The sequence below is a fragment of the Bacidia gigantensis genome (genome assembly GCF_019456465.1).
Source record: "Bacidia gigantensis strain McMullin 20006 chromosome Unknown contig_125, whole genome shotgun sequence".
Classification (NCBI taxonomy): Eukaryota; Fungi; Ascomycota; class Lecanoromycetes; order Lecanorales; family Ramalinaceae; genus Bacidia; species Bacidia gigantensis.
The window spans coordinates 62390-81659 of record NW_025408591.1 but is presented as its reverse complement, the minus strand read 5'-3'; the positions used below and the strand labels follow the sequence as shown (position 1 = coordinate 81659).

The window sequence follows — 19270 nt, the reverse complement described above, 5'->3', positions numbered from 1 at the left end:
TTCGGCAGATCCTCTTATCTCCTATTCCCGTCAATAAAGACAAGACGCGCTTTGATATTGCGGAGACATTGCACGCAACTTGGATACTCTTGGATACAACACAGACGCGTAGTTGCATTGTCCATCATTCTATTTCCCTGACGCGTCTCCACCGTCACATCTTCCCATCCCCCCTTGTGCCTCATTCCCACGGTCTATCCAAACCCCAACAAACTCCGTTGTTGAACGTGACTGCTGCTATTCGTGCAAACGTAGCATATCAGGCGTGAAGGATCTTGACCAAACGCATCTCCAGACCTACAAACATGACCAGCGCGCCCCTTCTCCGACGGGTCCTCGGCGACCTGTCGGTCAACACCGTCAATACGTCACCAGGCGCGCCTATGGCAAACAAACAGTCGTACGGAAGCGGGAAGAAGCGTTCATACCAGGCAATGAAAGATGCCGAGAGTAAACTCGAACACGCGAGTGAAAGGAATGTCAAGCAGGCTCATGTAGGTAGCCAGGCAATGAGGGTTGAAAAGGTGGCTCTATTCTCTCTTCCCCGTTGCCCCCCTCCCCCCCTCCCCTCTCCCCACGAATTTGAGGCTACCTCCTTTACTCACAAGCATACAGGTCACGACCCCCACGATCAACATCACGATGGACTCCACAGCCTCATCAACTTCCACCCTGAAGCCCACAGCCGAAGAAGAGGAGGAATTGCAGAACGAAAACAGAGGTGCAGGCACGAGTCCCGCCACCAGCACGCGCTCCTCCTCCTCCTCCACCACCACACTCCAAAGCCCAGCTACAGCCTCCCAATGGGACGACTCCTACCAATCCCAACACACAGAGATAACGCAGCCGGAGCTTGCAAGATCAGAGCCTGCAACCCCCGCGGTGCAGCGGAATGTCCGTGAGGTGCGTTTCCCCCCCCCTTCCCCCTCCTTCCCCACCGGGCCCACATCTACGGGGCGAGCGAGCAATGGGGTGCGAGATCAAGGAAAAGGAACTAGGCTGACATAAGCTGGCGTGAGCAGATCGCCGAGAAACTACGCCTAAGGCTGGGATTGGCCGCCTATCGCATACGCACGAATCAGGAAGAGGTGCCGTTTGAGGAATTGAGGGTCATGAGGGAGGGGGAAACCTTACTCGCTCCACCGCCACTCGTCCCTGCGGGCCCGATTGATCCACAGCTCGTATCTCCCGCGCTACCTGGCGCGTCGGCGGGGGAAGAGGGGAGGGAGGGGAGGCAGGGGGGTCCACTGATGTCGCTGGAACGAAGCGAGGGTGCTAGGGCCGGGGCCGGGGCCGGGGATGGGGAGGGGGAGGGGGAGGAAATTTTCAAAACCCCCGCACTGCCTCGACTTAGACGTCCGCGGTCTGGAGGTGATGAGGAGAGTCCGTCGAAACGGAGTAAAAGTGGGGGGGTGGAGGCGAGGAGCAAGAGGAACGTCTGACGAGTAGTGCGATCAAGGCGGATGCTGCTAGGAGTATGTTGGGTTTGAGGGGTGGGTTGTGAGTGTGCTTGGATATTTGGAGAGAGGGAGAGAGGGAGAGGGTTTGGTGAGGACAAGATCGATTTAAAAAGGGGATTTGGATGAGGAGAACGAAGGGAGGGGGTTGGGTTGTGCATAGCGGCTTGGATGTCTTCGTACAAATTAATCAGTCAGTCATAGCGAGTTTTTTACTATTGACCGAATACCATTGGCTTGCAGATTTTTTGTCGTGTGTGAGAGTGGGTTGATGGTTGCTCACTCACTCACGGCGGGGAGTTGCCGCTGCTGCTGCTTTGCGACGGCGTTGCATGAGGTTCTTTTGTTTTTGTTTTTTGTAGGGGTTGGGGGTTATGCTTGAGGGATATCGAAATCCTATTGGAAGAGGGGCGGGAGGTGGGGGGGAAGGGAAGAGTATCAGCCATGAACAAGCCTATCAGAAGGAGTAGCTCTGTACGCGATACTACCAACAGCCAGGCACTTCTATTTACCAAGCAAAGTCCTAGCGGAGTGAAGGACTGGTGATATCGAAATGCTTCGACCAGCTCCGGCTAGGTTTTAACGTCTATTCACAACAGTACGCCTTTAGATTGATTTTTCGTATGTTTGTGTTGTGTACACCTGTAATGATCAACGGAGGACAATTTCGTCGAGTTTTTTGTTTAGAGGGGCTGCTGGGTAAGGGGTTCTCGACCCCCTTCCCCTCCGCCTCCGCCTCCGCCTCCGCCTTCCTCCCCCTCTCCCTCTTGCGCGAAGGCGAGGGTTGATAGCGTTACCCGTATTCGTTCAAACCCTTCGGACGGCGTAGATTTCATAGACTGCTCTACACAGTGTTTCATAATTGCCCAAATACGCCTCTCGCATTCCAATAATGATCATCGAGAAATTTGCCAGAACCGCGAATTGTAGGGTCGAAAGTACAGGCAAGCAGCGATCCTTAATCAATCATTCGTGTGTATTGAGGCAGTCGTCCCCATTCGTGTGAACAAAATCTCTATATCGTGGAGCTGATGATTTCTAAAGAGCATGCTCCCAACACCTCGGTCTTGAAACCGTTTGCTCGGAGCAAGCGCGCTCAAAAAGAATTCAGGGTTTGTGGTGCACCAGTTTGTATTGCCGACATAAAGTTCCTGAGCTTTGGGAATGAAAGTTGTAGTGTGTCCTCACAGCAGCTGTACGCAGTACCCGCCGTTCCTTCTCCACTTTCCAGCTGTTCAAGACCCATGATGGTCCTGATATGCATCCCATTCAGTCCTAAAGACTCCGCAAACACCCTCGGCTTCTCAAATTGTCTTGCTTGACGCTTTCTTTCCATTCCTACCTTCTATATACTGGTACGTCGCGCTGACAGCAATAAAGGAGAACTTCACGGGGACAAATCGCTTCGTTTCGTGATGCTCTTTTCTATGCAACATTTTGTCTCATTGCTTGGGGCTATTTAGATTTACTAGGTTAAGAATTGTCCAAAGTCGTGGTGATCCCGTCGGCGGCGAAGATTGAGGGCTCAACCACTTTCTGTGGGTAAAGATCGGCATCGCCGTCAATCGTTTCCGTGGTCTCGGGTTTCAGGTGGACGTCCATCAGGCGGCTGATGGGTATGAGGAAGTGCTTCCTCGCTGGTACCGTTGACGTGGGCCCCCGTCAATTTAGAGGTATCATGGTGTTGAAGCTGGGGCCAATTGACTGTGCTTCATCGGGTCGCGTGTTTTATGGGCTCTATTCGACCCAGGTTCCTGGCATTCGAGAACGTTTGTGACGGCCTTGTGCTCGTAGTTGCTTCTGTCGTTTTTTTTCTGCTCGCCGGTCGTAGCGTTTCATGGCAAAATCATACTGATCAATATGCCAATCATTTCCCCATTTTATTCCTTCAAAGTCCCACTTTGCGTAGCTAAATGGCCAAGGACAAGGATACAACGCTTCCCATTGATTTTCTATGTAGTCGAGATGTCGATATTCATGACGTACAAGGCCGGCAGGTGACTTGGAATCAATCCACCAGTCCCAAGTGACCATAGGATATTCCCCTGAAGCAAAGACCAATTTTCGTGGGGGTTCGTAACCAAGATAAGAAAATTGACTAGAGTGATCTAGAATCAGTGCACGCTTGAGACGTAGTCTCTCTTCTGTCTTTAAGTATGTGACCACATCATACCCTTCCTCAGCCAAAAGATCAAGCCACTTCTTCCCGGCTATGTCTGCTTCAAGGGGAGACATTGCGTAATGAAAAACGGCGTCCAAATGAGAAGTATAACAGTCTCCATAGCCGTACCGACTTTGATAGGTGTGAAGATTAGGATGGCACCTCAGCCGAGTTTTAATAATACTCTTCCATTCCTCTTCTCCCGAGCCATATTCTTTCAAGGCCAGATTCAGCAGAACATCTGAACCGCACAGACGAGATCCGCGCTTTATCTTGTCTTGGACTCCTTCATGGGCGAGCATGAATTCCATTTTTGATACAGGTCCCTCCCATGAGTCCAAGATCGACTCAAGATCATTGAACGTGACATCATCCCAATCTGGAGTGATTATTCTTAAGAGTCTCTCTGACGAATCTCGTTGCCATACCAAACGCCAAGCCTGGTCGCCGCCATGACAAGGTTGCATGGAATCAATCCCAATTTGAATCAGCATGAGACAGAGATCAGCTGTCTTGTCCTGCAGATCACAGGTATCTGAAGCGTGATGCAGAGTCGTCCAGCCATCTTCGTCAATTGCGAACGGCGACACTTCACGATTGCTAAAAGCTCGCTGAATGCCTGTGATGTCTCCCATCCGACACATTGTAAAAATAGGTGAGTGCCACGGCAGGACCGGGAAGCTCTTCAGAGCTCGCGCAACTTGGCCATAGCTCTGAAAATACAGGTACTCAAAAACCCTATTCATGAAAATTGGAGCAACAATGATCCTTGATTCCTCAATGATCGTTTTCTGACCGCGATTGTAAGGTGTGATGATCTTTTTGGCTTTCCTTTGCATTCTTACGCAGCCAAGGATGCCTTCGTAGGGTGTTTCATATGATTCTGAAGTCTCGATGATATAGCTCGGTCTAACTAAGGCTGTGGTCTCGGGAGGTGAAGCTGTTTGGTTAGGTGCAATGGGTGTTAGATCTTTGCTAGACTCTGTCAAGGCCTCGGAAGAAAGCACTGGCTTCATGTATAATGGTCCGACATGCATCTGATGTAATCTGCAAATACTATTAGTACAGAAACCACAAGAATTGCAGCACAGTTACATAAGATTACTCGAATTCAGGGACACAGCCAGTTGCAGTGTCTGCAAACGTCCCTGTATCTGACTCCGAAACAGCGCTACATCATCCTTCTTCACCACTGTCTTCACCGACGCCCAGACTCTTCGAGCTTTTCCTCGACGGTCGAACAATGCTTGAAGCTTGTTCACCATAAGTTCCAACTTCTGCACACTGATCTGACAGCTTTCAAGTGCGCTTTCAATCACCGTAAGAGATTGAATGGTAGGCTGCAAATTTCGCTGTTGCTCCGCAAGAAGGCATGTTTGGTCAAGAACCATGTATAGTTGTGCAAGATCGTCAACGAGCCCCAACACGTCTTCTGGCGCATCCTCAACGCCTCGTAGAAATGTGTGCGCTTTTTTCACAGTCTCCGTTAGCTGAATTCCCAAGCCTACAGCGCCGATGACGCCAAAAGCGACCTCCATTTCCGTCAGAATCACGAGACTATCGTCTTAAATGAGTCATTTTCACATGGCCGTCGACGCAATATACCGCGTTCTACAGTTCGTAGATATCAAAAGTCTTAACAAGGAGTGAGAAGGAAAGAAAGTGGTAAGGAACCCAGCCATGTCGTTGAAAGCGGCGGTTCGACAAGGCTGAGCTGACGTGTAGCAGCCTAATTATAGCTCGCAACCTCGCGAGGCATTCTCTCGATGTACACCTACTGTACATGACTATGAATGCAGTATGTAGATCATCTCTCCCTTCAGGCAACTTGTTGCCATTCTCCGGTTAAAATGCTGAGGATTCCATTATCGCTGACGCAAAAGATTAATTTTGAAAGTATTGAGTTAATGAGCTACCGTAATCTAGAGCTAGAGCCCGATAACATGTCGTAGTCATTCGCCGTATTCTCGCAGCATCTGATAACAGTTACCGAATAGGGCCGGTAAATGACCACCTCTTGTCATTCATCATAAGAGTGGTGCCTCTACAATGGCCCCATGACGCCTTAGCAGACACACTTTTCTCTCATTTCTACCGTGTATAGGCAGTATCGGCGCTCGTTGCCCTCTTCTCCACGCCCCCCTCCTCTACTCCAACAATGGCGAACAAATTCCTCATACCGTTCCTGGTCGGCATGATGCTGCTGACCGGAGTCTGCAACACGCTCCTTACCAAATACCAAGTCAGTCTATCCCTCGACCGTTCTCCCCAAGGCTCACAATTAATTGTAACAGGATCTCGTATGCGTCGGTGACTGCGACACCCCAAAACCGCGCCGCTTCTCGCAGCCAGTCATTCAAACGTGGGCATCCCTCCCCTTCCCTCTCCATCCTCCCTCAATATTTCCAGGCACAATACTCACCTCGACATAGTGCACAAATGTTCATTGGCGAAGCAGCCTGCTGGCTAATCGTCCTCCTCCTGAACCTCTACAACAGGCTTCTGTCCCGCTCCAAAAACAGCGGCTACAAGCCCCTCCTAGCCTCCACCTCCACGCCTCCCTCCGACGACGACGAACCCGTCGAAGACCTCCGCCAATCCCTCAGCTCACTCGACCCTCACACACCCATCGCAAAATCCCTCCTCCCAGACCCTACAGAACACCGGCGTGAGCTGAATGGCTGGAAGATACTGCTGCTAGCGCTACCGGCGTGTTGCGATCTCAGCGGTACAACCCTCATGAATGTCGGACTCCTTTTCGTGGCCGCTAGTATCTACCAGATGACGCGAGGCGCGCTGGTGCTATTCGTTGGACTCTTCAGCGTAGTATTCCTGCGAAGAAGGTTACAGGCGTATCAGTGGAGTTCACTCTTCATTGTTGTACTAGGTGTGGCTGTCGTGGGGTTGGCGGGGGCCATTCAGCCAAATCCACAAGCGCAGCCGGAGACGGGCGCTGATGGTAATCCTACATTAGGGGAGAGAGGGATGAGGATGGTCAGAGGGATGGGTGAAGAGGTGCAGACGATGGCAGAGCCCAGCGCTGTGCTGCTTACAATCCTGGGTATACTGGCGATCGCGGGCGCGCAAGTGTTTACGGCGAGTCAATTCGTGCTGGAGGAGTGGATCCTGGAAAACTATGCATTGGAGCCATTGAAGGTTGTGGGGTGGGAAGGCACTTTTGGATTCATTGTCACAATCGTCGCTATGATCATCCTGCACCTGACCGTTGGGCGGACAGAGCAGGGCAAAAATGGCTACTTTGACGCCGTGGAAGGGTGGCGGGAAATTACGGAGTACAGATCCATTGCTGTTTCATCAGTGCTGATCATGATCAGCATCGGTGGCTTCAACTTCTTTGGACTCAGTATTACGAGAAGCGTCAGTGCGACGGCGAGGAGTATCATCGATACCTGTCGGACCTTGTTCATATGGATCGTGAGTCTGGGACTTGGATGGGAGACGTTTAAATGGCTGCAGATTGTGGGCTTTGCGCTGCTTGTCTATGGGACTTTCTTGTTCAATGATATCGTGCAGCCGCCGATGAGAGCTTGTGCGAGGAGAAAGAGAGAGGAGTTGCTGTCGGAGCAGCCGATTGAACATAATTAGATCCAGTCGGCTTATGATATACGTCTTGGAGCTCATGCCTACAATTGAGGGTTCAGCAAATTGCCTGCGCATCGTTGCTTTGATCTGCGCTACTTTACTGACAAAATGTGTTGGAACAGCTTCACTAAACGAATCCATGGTCAAATATGGTGTCTGAATAAAGGTCAAATGTCTTCGATTTCTCCCACGACCTCAGGCAATGTTTAGGTCAGTGCCATGAGAGACACATGGGAGGCCAACAGACACTCTACTTAGTTTGAGACTATAAGGTAGGCACAACATCCTCTATATTTTTTAAGAGCTTGAATCTACCTCTCTTCGTTCATCCTTTTTCACAAACCTGCATCTCTGTTACTTGCGCCTGCAAAATGAATGCTGACATATAGACATACGTACGTACTATGGTGCTCTGCTCTACAGGACCGTCATAGTGAAACTTCTACTAGCGAAACCTCCTTGGACAACTTCTGCTCAGACTCGAACGTCCTGACTTCATCATGATCAGTCTAACGATCCGTCACTTGGCACGTGCGCAGAGGAATACACCAAGCGAAGTTTCACCATCCACAGGGACGCAAGTCCATTCTTTGTTTCCTCGTTGACAATACAGAACAATGGAAATTTCAGACAAAAAGAATGGCGACACAATGCCATTGTCATGTCACTTGGTGTCGTTCACGGAAATTGTGTCACGATTGAGCCTGTGGGAAAGCCTCTGCTCCCCTCAACCCACAGTACAATGGGTCGACACTCTAGTACCTCTCGTGAGAACTGAGAATGTCATGTGGTACCACATGATACCCATTGTTGGTGTCGTAAGTGATTATGAGCCTCTGGTATTAAATCCATTCTTCGTCATTCCTTGTGTCTCATCACTGAACAGACCTTCATAGACAATTAACAGCGCCTTACCAAGTCCAAGGTAATATGGCACGCAATGGGAAGGGAAAACGGAGGGAGACAGACTACTCCGAAGGTGGGATTTCAAAGAGACAGCAAAAGCTCGCCAGCCTGGCAGATCCTGGAAAAAATGAAAAGGAAAAAGGCAGCGTCCGCAACAACCGAGATGGCTCACTATCTTGGTGGAACGAGACTGCTCAACATTGGGCGCCCGCGGTATACCACAATGACATCCGACAGAACCTGATTGAGCGGGCGAGTCAAAACGGACTGATAGCATATCAGCCCCCGCGCGAATCAGGAGAGCTTCCTTGGGATGAGACAGCCTACCAGCCAGAACAAGATGACTGGAACGGCGACCGCAACAAATCAAACATTCGGGACGACATCTTGAATCGCCTAGACAAGGCAGGATACGTCGGTCGGGATGATGACATCGACACAGACTTCATGTTCGAAGGCGTCTGCCTGGTTATCGACGAAGACAACAACCCCGTCAAGGTATTCACAAACATTAATAATCTCGACAACCTACCAGCCACGTTATCCTCGCAAATCGAGGACTGGTACATTGAAGCCATCACACGTCTCGACACGCGCATCAAGCGTATCGATATCCTGGCTCGTTGTCCACGCGAATTCCGAAAGGGCAAGGCTGGAAAGGTCACGCCAATTTTCACCTGCCAAGCTCTCGGCAATAGGAAAGATCGGTACCGCGTGAAAGAAGGACTGATTTCGTGGGACAAGAGGACCGGCACTGATAATATGACGGAGTATTTGACGCAACGACTGCCTGCTGCTGCCATCTCGAGCAACTCGATCCGCGGAATTCCGCCTCTGACGCCTCTAGAGCAACTCCAGGCACGATCAGCTAATAGGGGCAACTTTCTCCAAAAGGCCAATGGTAGAAACCTCTCCGATGAAGAGCGACAGAGTCGAGAAAATAAGATCATGAATCGCAAGTGGCATACCTATGATCCGGAACAGGTCGGTGCTGCGAAAGCAAATTCATCAAAGAACTTGCCTCCACGAACCCATGCTCGCTTGGGGGAGACACTGGCGCAATCTTCGCGCGGCTCGAACAAAGACTTCCCATACGTGAAGGGGGGCTTACAGATATGGAATTCTGCTCGTGTGCCGTATCAATCTTACGATCCTCAGGCGGCCTTCTACCAGGCTTCGGGCAATCTCAATGGTAACTTGTCGCAGATGCCTTCATCTTCGGGCCAGTCACAGCTTTACGATGAGACCTCCACATCAAGTAAGACGGCGGAGGCTTCCGAGGGTGACTCCGAAGACGACGAGGATCCTGATGGAATCGAGCAACAAGAGAAGTTTAGCCTATTCGAGGATGACAGCCAAGAAGATCACTCCAGTGAATCTGCTAATGATGAGCTTCCTGCTTCTGATGTGCACTCTTCGGTTGAAGAAGAAAAGGTGGTCGAAGATACTACATCAGGCCAGGAACGATCCTCCTCCGGTGCATCAGAAAACGACGATGAAGAGGACTTGCGCCGAGAACGTGAAGTTGCTCCGTCGCCTGAGCCTAAGGAGCATGAAACGAATGCACCCAAGATCGCTGACGGTCAAAATTCCACAAAAGTATTGCACACAATTGATGAAGAAGCTGAATCTTCAACGAGTCGAGACGATGGTCCATTGCAACACAACACGCATTTTCCGCCAGATACCATCGATCCACTCGCCACGCAGCTACGGCCAACGAACCAGATTCTCACCAATAATCTCAACGTACAGCAGACCGACATACCAGCGCGCCTTCACTCGCGTGCTCTTCACCCAGTCACCAACGCAGCCATACGCCATAACGACCCCTCACGTTCCTTGCACTTCGCCCCCGCCGCCGGCTCAAAGCGCAAGCGCGACAGCGACAAGGAGAACGGCCTACCGCCTGCAAAGCGTCAAACCACCACATCTTCTCGCCCGATTAGCTTCGGCAACCTAGCGCCGCCTCTCACGCAAGAAGAACTCCTCGCGGAAGCAGACTCGCGCATGCGAAACCGCCAGCTCCTGACAGTCGCGCACGGAAACGCGCTGATGGCGCGCGGTGCGGAGCGGCAACGCGCTATTGATAAGTCGGGCGCTACGGGGGAGGAGAAGGTGCTTATGGAGGCGGAGGAGCGGGTGAGGAATCGGATGCCCTTGTCGGCTGCGCATGCTGGGGTGTTGGAGGTGAGGGATGAGAGGCGTGATGCATGGCGTGATGCTCAGCGACAAGCTCAACAACAAGGTCAGCGTCAAGCTCAACAACAGGCTCGGCAACAGGCTCAGCCAGCTACAGAGTCTCAGAATGTGCAGCCACAGCCCGCACCAAGCAGCACCGCTCTGCGCAGCGCTCTTCAGACCACTCTAGCACGTTCTCAGCAGCTGGTTGCTCGCGCCAATAATAGCGGACTTCACAACTCCCCCACTGCCCCCCTATACACCCCGACCCCCTCACTCACCTCACAACTCTCCACCCACACCAAACAACAACATCGCGACACCTCAACAGCCCCAACAACCCACGCTCTCCATCTCCCAGGCACTGCAGGCAGCGAACCAGCACCGTGCCGACCAGTCCTCACCGGCCACCACCGGCAGTTGGTGCGCGGAATAAGCCGGTGAATTTGCGCTGGAGCTATTTGGATCAATTGAGGCAGGCGGGAGGGGAAGGGGGAGGAGGAGGGGCAGGGAGTGAGGAGAAGTGATGATGGAGATTGGTGGTGATTGAGGTTCAGAGGAGGAAGATACTGGTGATAGATTGGCTGTTTATGAAGGATGGCGCTGGACAAGATATCGTGAAATTTGTGGCGTTTAAGCTGCGGACTTGGCGTTCTGCAGAGAGACGGGCGGGGAGGGGAGGGAGCACTTCTTGATAGAAAATTCTTTATCTGGGCGATGAATAGCAGGTTGTCATAGCTAAAGAAGTTGTTGGTGTTTGCAGGTCTTTCTGTAGTTTGGATGTTGAATGAATCTAGAGATCTTGAATGAACCTGTTGTTTACAACGCACGCTTTTCCACTGTTCGAGAAGTTGATCGGTGAGTCGCAGGTGCAGTATTTCTGGACTGAAGTTTTGTAGTCACATCTCGCCTGAAACGCAGGCCGTATTACCGCGTCGGAACTCATCCGGATGCTGATGTTTCTCCACGATGTAATTAAGCTTGCTGCCATGTTTTTTGAGTGGTCGAGAATAGCTGTTCAAGATGCTCGAGTTCCCATAGATGCTGCGTAGGCTTAGTCCAAGGTCACATACCATTAGGTAGGTAGGCCGTAAAGCATTGATCTCCCCATTGCCGAATTCATTATCATGAAATTGGCAAATCCCCACAAGCACCACCAGATAACTTGCCCTACCCCTTACCTTCAGGCGACGCAGATCGTCTTCTGTCATCCGAATGCGAGAGAAGACTGGCCTTCGACGGTCGCTTAGAAAGCGTCTTCTCAAACCCTTGCCCACTTTTCCTCAACCCGAACTCGCGTTCCAGGAATTCATGTACACAGCGTTGTGCAGTCCTCAAGATCTCTTCCAAGGCCAGTTTTTGTCGATATGAAAACATGCCGGCAGCGAAGCCAATGCCTTTGCTCATCGACTCCGGTAAGTAGAGGGCGCTAGGTCGATCGTATCTCGTAAGCTTGGCGAATTGGGCACCCTCGAATTCCTCTTTAGCTTTGGCTTTGGCAATCTTTTGGATGTTGGCTTCAAGATACTCTGTGAATGAGGGTGAGTCGAGGTAGATGATGTGGTCGAATTGCAGAACGTCGGCGAAGCGGAACTCTTTGATCATGTACGTATCTGAACTTGGCAATTCGATTCTTTTGCTTAGCAGTAGTTCTCTGATCATGTTGTCGACCGGATACATTTCCATGCCACCACTTTCGTGCATTCTCCAACCCGTGGAGCGAACGGCGTCAATTCTCTGGCCGACCGTCGGATGTGTTTTGGTCAGCGAGCGGAGATAAGCGTGCATTAGTTTCGAGAAAGCTAATACGAATCAGCCATCAGTTCACACGTCACGGTGAGAGAACTCACACGAATGAATCGGATCGACAATAAGCACCCGTTGTGGCTTCGGTATCAGTGTGTCGAAAAGCACACTTTCGAGAGAACTTTTATGGCGAAGGATGTGTTTGTCGCTAGTCTTGCTTATGGACAAGCGTCTTAGCAGCTTATTTGGTTTAGATGGGGCACTTAAATCAGGCAGACTGTCTTTTGGGATCCTAGTAAAAGGAGCGAAAGAAATACGCCTTGCCTCTGTAGCTGGCATCGACTCCATCTCTTCGAAGATATGCTCACGAGCGGTTTTGAATGATTGCTGGCTGGCAGCAGGGTCCTCACTGTTTCGAGCATGACCACTATCTTCAAAGCCTATCGAGTTCTGCGCTGATTCTAGAGTCAAGAACGACATGTCATCGGCCATTGTTCCCTTGTACTTGCTGGTCACGATGGCGGATGCAACCTCGTAAAATGATAGATCATCGGTGGTCGAGTCTTTCAAGCGCCCGAGCAAAAAGGCTCTGATTGCAACTTTATGATCTGCAACGTCAGAAGCAGTAATTCCGTCCTCCGCCAACTCGAGCTCGAGTTCTTTCCACCCAGAGGTGTCTTGAGGTTGATCAATTGATACTACTGTTGGAGCGCGCCGGCCCTCGCGGACTTCACGTACTAGCTCAAGCAGTACTGTCTCGAGGCGAGCTAGGGTTCCACGCGAGACGCCATCCATGAACGCATTTATAGCAGTCAAGTGGAGTGTCAGCTGCTCCCGCGGCGCGCTCAAGTTTATGGCGGCGAATCTGAGTTGATCCCATACACGTCTTTCTCGCCGAGTAAAGCCTTTGTATTTGATTATAATATTATCGAAATTTTGTAGCGTAGTGCGAAGACCTTCGACGAGCTGTATCAGTTCTTGTCTCTTGGTCAAATGACATCGATTTAGTGCTGATTGATGATCATTGACTTCATATTCCAGCTCCTTCATGACTGTGTGAGCTGCCAATGCTTCCCTTCCCACCTCTTCAAACTCGGCTCTCATGCCTTTGCAAGAGCGATAAATATTCCATGCCAAGGTTCCGATGGCGACAAAGTCGCCGATTGCTACCCCAAAGGACATAGTTGCTGTGAATTAAAAATCAGGTGGACCAAAAAGCCCAGACGTCAGACAACATATGCAGCACTTATGTCAATCGCTTTGTCTTAGGTGTGGAACATGACAGATCTTTTGAAGCATATTGCGTGTATCCAAATCGATCACAATGATCAAAGGCCCGAAGTGTCAACATTGAAGCATAGAGTAATCATTGAGCGCAAGGCCGACATTACCGAGAGATGCAAGACCAGTATCGAAGATCACATAAACTTACAGAAGCGTAGACGATGAGGTTGAAATGAACATGTAAAGCTCCAGTCGCGACGAGGACAACGAGGCTCGTGGAGCAATGAGATCGACTGCCTTTCCGGGAATCGCCATTAGTGCTCTGGCTGAGTCTAATTAGTCAGCATCATAATTCAATTTGAGCGTCTATGGCAGTACAACAGGAAGGAAAGACGTTGAGAACCAGCAACCGGAAAAGTTCGGAGCTAAACCCAAAATAAGGCTTGACTGACAGCGGCGCCTGGCGAGCGGGCACTAACCCGATTTCTCGCCATCAGATCTTCCACTCATACACTCAGACTCCCATCTACAATCATCTTTCTGACATTCACTCACAATGCTTCTCTGTAACTCCCCCACCCCCTCCCTCTTGCCCTCCCTATGGACCTAAATTTCCTGCTCTTAAACTAACATCCCCACAGTCTGTCCCACCTGCAGCAACATGCTAACTGTCTCGCGCACGCTCCCCACCGACGAACACTTGACAGGTCAGAACCGCCTCGAATGTCGCACTTGCCCGTTCCAATACGTCTTTCCGAAACAGCGCCATTATGAGCGTCGATATCTTCCCAAGAAGGAGGTCGAGGATGCGGTGGGGGAGGAGGACGAGGGCGAGGTTACGGATGGTGAGTTTTTCTCCTTTTTTCGTGTTCTTGCGACTTGGTTGGGCTGTTTTATCTTTGTGGGTGTTGTTTGACTGGTGTGAGCCACGACGTGACGCCGCGGGAAAATCGATTTGTTGGAATGGGTGTAGGGGAGTATGAGAGAGTAGAGGCGAAGTGGGAAGACTATTAGAGTTGTAGGCGCTGACTCCATGCTTTCAATAGCACAATGTGTTCGTGAAGGGTGCGGAAACCGCGAGGCGAAATTCTACCAAGTACAGACGAGAAGCGCGGACGAGCCGATGACTACGTTTTATGAGGTAAGTATCATTCTCTGGCGTGGATCAGGAAATGGAATTGACACCTGGTAGTGTAAGAAATGTGGGACGAAGTGGAAAGAGAATTGATTTACTGCCATGGATCAAAGCTGAGCAGTCATCGAGGTTGGCGAAGGTAGCTGCATTTTTGCCTGGTGGATAAACAGATACTTGATCAGTGTATCGGCGAGCCTGAACAGAAATGCCTGGCAGTCGGGGTTGTGGAGAATCGCAGAGGCTAGAATGTGCTGTAGGAACATCGTCTCAAGACGCGAAGGGAGGCCACGGTGCGGACTGACTTGGAAGCAAGGCCGGGCACCACAGCATTCAGCAAGTCAGGCACTGGATTTGAAAAGTCGTTGTACCATGTTAGGTGCGAAGAGATAATTGAAGAAGCTGTTCTATCCGCTACAAACGCCATGCTACCTAAATGCAACCAAACCTTCCCGCTCAGATGCTACTCAAGGCCGCCAAATCTTCTAAGAAGTTCTAATCTTCCTGTGTTGCTTATTCGCCAGCACTTAATCGCTATCGCTCGCGCTCCCAGCCGGGCCCTCATCCTCCTCCTTCGAGTCCACAGCGACCTCATCAGCGACCATTAGCGCAACCTCGGCTTTCTGTAGCACCTCTTTCACCTTTGGCACATGCCGCTCCACCAAGTCTATCGGTTTGAGTTTGCCTTTATTCCGTATCCTGCGCATTGGTCACGTCAGCCTTTCTCCCACATCCCCCCCACCCCCTCCGGAAAGTGGCACACACCGTATATCCGCACCAGCATCCACCAACATCTCCACCATCGCCAGGGCCCCTCCTTCATCATTCCCGTCATTCCCATACCTCACGGCTTTGTGTAACGGCGTGTCCCCCTCAATCTTATCGATTGGATCCACTTCCAACCCATCCTGGTCGAGCAATACGTCCAGTACTTCGCACGAGCCGTTCAGAGCTGCGACATGAAGCGCACATTGACCTATGCCGTCGGTGGTTGTGTTGAGGAAATGGGCTCGTTGCGGTGGTGATGCTAGGCTTGGGTGTGATTGAGGGGATGAGGGCGTGAGGAGGGAGGTCAAGAGGGAGGCGTTGTTGCGGCGGCATGATTCGAGGAGGAGTTCGCGTGGTGTTGCGCCCTACAACATAGGCGGGCATCTTAGCCATCGAGCGTGAAAGTCGACGGGGATATCTGGGCAAGCGAATGGCTTACCTCTTCCTCTGCGCTCATTGTGTACGTTTGCCAATAGAGGATCTAGGGTGTGAGGGACTGATACGGGGAATACGTGTAAAGCTCAGAAGACTTCAAGCTAAAGGCTTCTGAGACTGCAAGCAAGTATGCAAGATGCTGCAAGCTGATGTCAAGAATGTCGCGATTCATGGCCTAGTCAACTTGTTTGGTGTGGCGCAGCTCCGGCTTTAATTCTCCTAGCTCCGGGGGTCAGCCACCCCTAAACGGCAGTGGCTAAAGATCTCCCGGGCGGGAATTCTAGGCTTCTGCTCGTACGTATGACAAGCCCAAAATGAAAATGTCCTTCACCCGTTTGCCCCTGGCTCAGGGTACTGTACCACGCACGAGGGAGATGATACACTTTGAGTTGGTATCCTCGGAGTCAACACATCGCTTACACCCTGCGCTTTTGCGTGAATCTGAAGTACTGAACGTCTGATAGCCATGGGTGAACGCATTGGGAATGGAAAGGTTCTGATCCCTCTGGGTGTGTGCCAAGCATCGAATTCTCTGCTGCAACACTCGAATTAATTTAATCCATAGAGAACAACCCTCTCGTGTTTACCCAGCTCTCTCAAGCCCTAGGCGTGCAGCCTACCCTCGGATTCTACGACGTCTACAGCATCGATGATCCTGACCTCCTCTCCTTCATTCCTCGCCCCGTATACGCCCTACTCTTCACATGTCAGCAAGCCGTGTTCTTCAGAGCTCGAGACGCCGATTATGAGGCAATGGAAGAGTACAAAGGCTCTGGCGACTCCGAACCCGCTATGTGGTTCCGTCAAACTATTGGTCATACATGTGGATTGATGGCACTGCTACATGGTTTGAGCAATGGCGAGGCAAAGCAGTACATCAAGCCAGGGTCATTGTTAGCAAAGCTGCTGAAGGAAGCCATACCACTGCAGCCAACAGAAAGAGCCAAGGTGCTCTATGATTCACAAGAATTGGAAGATGTCCACATGGCTGCTGCGACAATTGGCGATACAGAAGCTCCTCGGTCGGAAGAGCCTTCAGGAAACCATTACATATGCTTTGCCAAGGGTAGTGACGGGCACTTGTGGGAGCTGAATGGAGGTATGAAGGGCCCGGTAGATCGAGGAGCATTGGCAGAAAATGAGGATATGCTGAGTGAAAAGGCTTTGCAACTGGGCGTCCGAAGCTTCCTGAAACATGCTAGAGAAGAAGAGATGGACTTTAGTATGGTTGCTATGGCTCCGTCGTTAGACTGATTGAAGACTTGCAGGAGTCCGTAGCACAAGCCTATCCCATGAAGTCAACGAAAAATATTGGGCCTAGCTACGAACGGCTTCTCGTTGTTTATTCAAGGCCTGGAGAGAGCGTGCCTCGCAAGTTTACCCTACGATATTGACTAGCATCTAGATTCACTATAGACTTGACAGTCAAACTTCATCACGAATGGTGCTTCAAGACCCCTCTCTGCAATGGGATCGATTATAAGCCAAGGAATGAATATTCACATTAATTTGAGCTTGTGACTTCAGTTCGACACTCAAGATAACGGTCTGCTAGACGAGGGGTAAGGCACTGAGGGGGAGATACCGCGTTTTATTTCAAGGGCAGGCTTTAGTTTGGCATACCTTCGCATTGATTATGCATGGCGTTGCCTCCACGCACAGTCGATTGGCTTCCCGTCTCTCCACGGCTACTTGCATGACTTCTTCTGTGCATCATCCGTGAGGTGTGCCAGCCTTCAAGTTTCTGCAGAGCCATGACTCTACCCCGCACAATCCTCTTTTTCAATTCTGCATGGAATCTTCCTCTTCCGTTTTGCTCATAATACTTATGATTCTGCTCTGATACTTGCCGAAAATGATGATTGAGATCCTCAAGACGTTCGTGTATGCCGCTGGTGTCTTGCTGATATACGCACTGTCTTTGGTCATCTATCGTCTTTATCTGCATCCTCTAGCACGTTTCCCGGGACCAAAACTCGCCGCAGCAACGAAATGGTACGAGTTCTACTTCGATATTCTGAAGGCGCCTGGCGGCCAATTTGCGTGGGAGCTTGAGCGTATGCATGATGTTTACGGTTTGTCACACCTCTTTCCATGCGTAACGTTGCTGGCTCTCCATATTTTGGTCCAAGTCTGATCTAGGCACTGGTGGACAGGACCAATCGTGCGAATCAATCCTCAGGAGCTTCATGTCAAGGATCCCTCATGGGTAGGAGTGTTGTATGCAAATCCAGCAGCGGTGATGACATCCTCTGTCTGGCATACATGTGGATACTGAGAGTCGTAGGGCGCTCGGGATAGGTATCCGCCGGCGGCAACGATGAGTGGAAGCCCTGTCGGAGGTACTTTCTCAGATCAACATGCTTCGTATCGCTTTGTTAATGATCAAGGCAGTGTTTGCCACGATCGATCACGAGCTCCATCGAAAACGTCGCTCAGCTCTCAGCCCCTTCTTTTCCAAAAGCGCCGTCTTTTCAACGCAGGCACTTCTTTACAAAAACATAGACCTACTCACTCAAAAATTGAAGCGCACTTTGAAAGACGGCGGGATCGTGAACATACGCCGCGAGTATCTGGCTTACACCACAGACACGATCTGCGACTACGTCTTCAGTGAGACGCAAGGCCTGCTACATGATGATAAGAAAGCTGGGGAATGGTTGAAAACTCTGGATTCAATCATTTTAGCTATACCCATCGTTAAACAATTTCCCTGGCTTAATCCTCTGATTATGAGACTACCTTTGAGACCTTTGCAAGTATTAGTACCTGACGCTGCCCGGTTGCTGAAACTAGATCGCGTGAGGTTCCCTTGTGCCAATAATTTTCCTGCACCTGTTGTCTGACAATTGATTGTCTAGGATCTACATCATCAAGCCGATACTTTCCTCCGCACCCGACCGGACATGACATCGGAAAAGGACAGCTCGTCAGCAGAAGATGTCATCAAACATAAGACCCTCTTTGAGAGCATAATGACGAGCAAGGTCCTGCCGCCACACGAGAAATCTACCGAACGACTTGCTCAGGAAGGAGTTGTAGTACTCACAGCCGCTAGTGAGACTACAGCTCGCGTCCTTAGCATCGCGACATTTCACATGTTGGCAAACAAGGAGAGGGTACTCGACAGATTGCAGAAGGAATTGGGTGAAGTCATGAGCGAGCCGGACTCGCAAGTTGATCTCAAGATTCTCGAACAGTTGCCATGGCTCGTAGGTCTCCAATTATTTCTTGGGGAGATACGTCGCTAATACCCGTTCAATATTTCTAGTCAGCGGTGATCAGGGAATCATTGCGTATTGTCGCACTCGTGACGTCTCGTAGTCCCCTTATCTCTCCTAAAGAAGCATTGAGGTACGGTGACTGGGTGATTCCACCAGGAGTAAGTCGCAATTATTCAAGCATGCACTACTCGACCAAGACTTCATGTTGATAAGCTCAGACACCCGTGGGTATGAGTCAGCGCGACACCCTCTACGACCCTACCATCTTTCCCTTGCCAGGAACATTTCTGCCCGAGCGCTGGCTTACCAACCCTGACTCAAAGCACTTGGATCGGATGAACCAAGTCTTCGCGCCATTCAGTCGCGGCAGCCGTATATGTCTCGGTCTAAAGTACGCCCTCCTCGTTCTCCTCGTTCTCCACTCTTCTTCCCT

General features: G+C 50.7%; 8 protein-coding genes across 8 annotated transcripts; 5 read left to right on the top strand and 3 right to left on the bottom strand.

Moving 5' to 3' along the window:
- Positions 1 to 305: 305 nt before the first annotated feature.
- On the top strand, positions 306 to 1442 carry KY384_000844 (uncharacterized protein; the record flags this gene model as incomplete). The annotated part of the gene is made up of 3 exons (XM_044809378.1): positions 306 to 524; positions 616 to 903; positions 1023 to 1442. The coding sequence occupies 3 exons, from the start codon at positions 306 to 308 to the stop codon at positions 1440 to 1442; spliced, it is 927 nt and encodes a 308-aa protein (XP_044673285.1).
- A 1752-nt stretch (positions 1443 to 3194) lies between these two features.
- Positions 3195 to 5156, bottom strand: KY384_000843 (uncharacterized protein; the record flags this gene model as incomplete). The annotated part of the gene is made up of 2 exons (XM_044809377.1): positions 3195 to 4665; positions 4714 to 5156. The coding sequence occupies 2 exons, from the start codon at positions 5154 to 5156 to the stop codon at positions 3195 to 3197; spliced, it is 1914 nt and encodes a 637-aa protein (XP_044673284.1).
- Positions 5157 to 5776: 620 nt separating this feature from the next.
- KY384_000842 (uncharacterized protein) lies at positions 5777 to 7224 on the top strand (the record flags this gene model as incomplete). Its single annotated transcript, XM_044809376.1, has 3 exons — positions 5777 to 5860; positions 5913 to 5980; positions 6051 to 7224. The coding sequence occupies 3 exons, from the start codon at positions 5777 to 5779 to the stop codon at positions 7222 to 7224; spliced, it is 1326 nt and encodes a 441-aa protein (XP_044673283.1).
- Positions 7225 to 8151: 927 nt separating this feature from the next.
- Positions 8152 to 10498, top strand: KY384_000841 (uncharacterized protein; the record flags this gene model as incomplete). Its single annotated transcript, XM_044809375.1, has 2 exons — positions 8152 to 10427; positions 10450 to 10498. 2 exons carry the CDS (start codon positions 8152 to 8154, stop codon positions 10496 to 10498), a joined length of 2325 nt encoding a protein of 774 aa, XP_044673282.1.
- Positions 10499 to 11478: 980 nt separating this feature from the next.
- On the bottom strand, positions 11479 to 13236 carry KY384_000840 (uncharacterized protein; the record flags this gene model as incomplete). Its single annotated transcript, XM_044809374.1, has 2 exons — positions 11479 to 12110; positions 12159 to 13236. 2 exons carry the CDS (start codon positions 13234 to 13236, stop codon positions 11479 to 11481), a joined length of 1710 nt encoding a protein of 569 aa, XP_044673281.1.
- Positions 13237 to 14937: 1701 nt separating this feature from the next.
- On the bottom strand, positions 14938 to 15635 carry KY384_000839 (uncharacterized protein; the record flags this gene model as incomplete). Its single annotated transcript, XM_044809373.1, has 3 exons — positions 14938 to 15109; positions 15176 to 15543; positions 15618 to 15635. 3 exons carry the CDS (start codon positions 15633 to 15635, stop codon positions 14938 to 14940), a joined length of 558 nt encoding a protein of 185 aa, XP_044673280.1.
- Positions 15636 to 15927: 292 nt separating this feature from the next.
- KY384_000838 (uncharacterized protein) lies at positions 15928 to 16867 on the top strand (the record flags this gene model as incomplete). Its single annotated transcript, XM_044809372.1, has 2 exons — positions 15928 to 15964; positions 16179 to 16867. The coding sequence occupies 2 exons, from the start codon at positions 15928 to 15930 to the stop codon at positions 16865 to 16867; spliced, it is 726 nt and encodes a 241-aa protein (XP_044673279.1).
- Positions 16868 to 17468: 601 nt separating this feature from the next.
- Positions 17469 to 18864, top strand: KY384_000837 (uncharacterized protein; the record flags this gene model as incomplete). The annotated part of the gene is made up of 3 exons (XM_044809371.1): positions 17469 to 17688; positions 18119 to 18414; positions 18475 to 18864. 3 exons carry the CDS (start codon positions 17469 to 17471, stop codon positions 18862 to 18864), a joined length of 906 nt encoding a protein of 301 aa, XP_044673278.1.
- Positions 18865 to 19270: the final 406 nt, after the last annotated feature.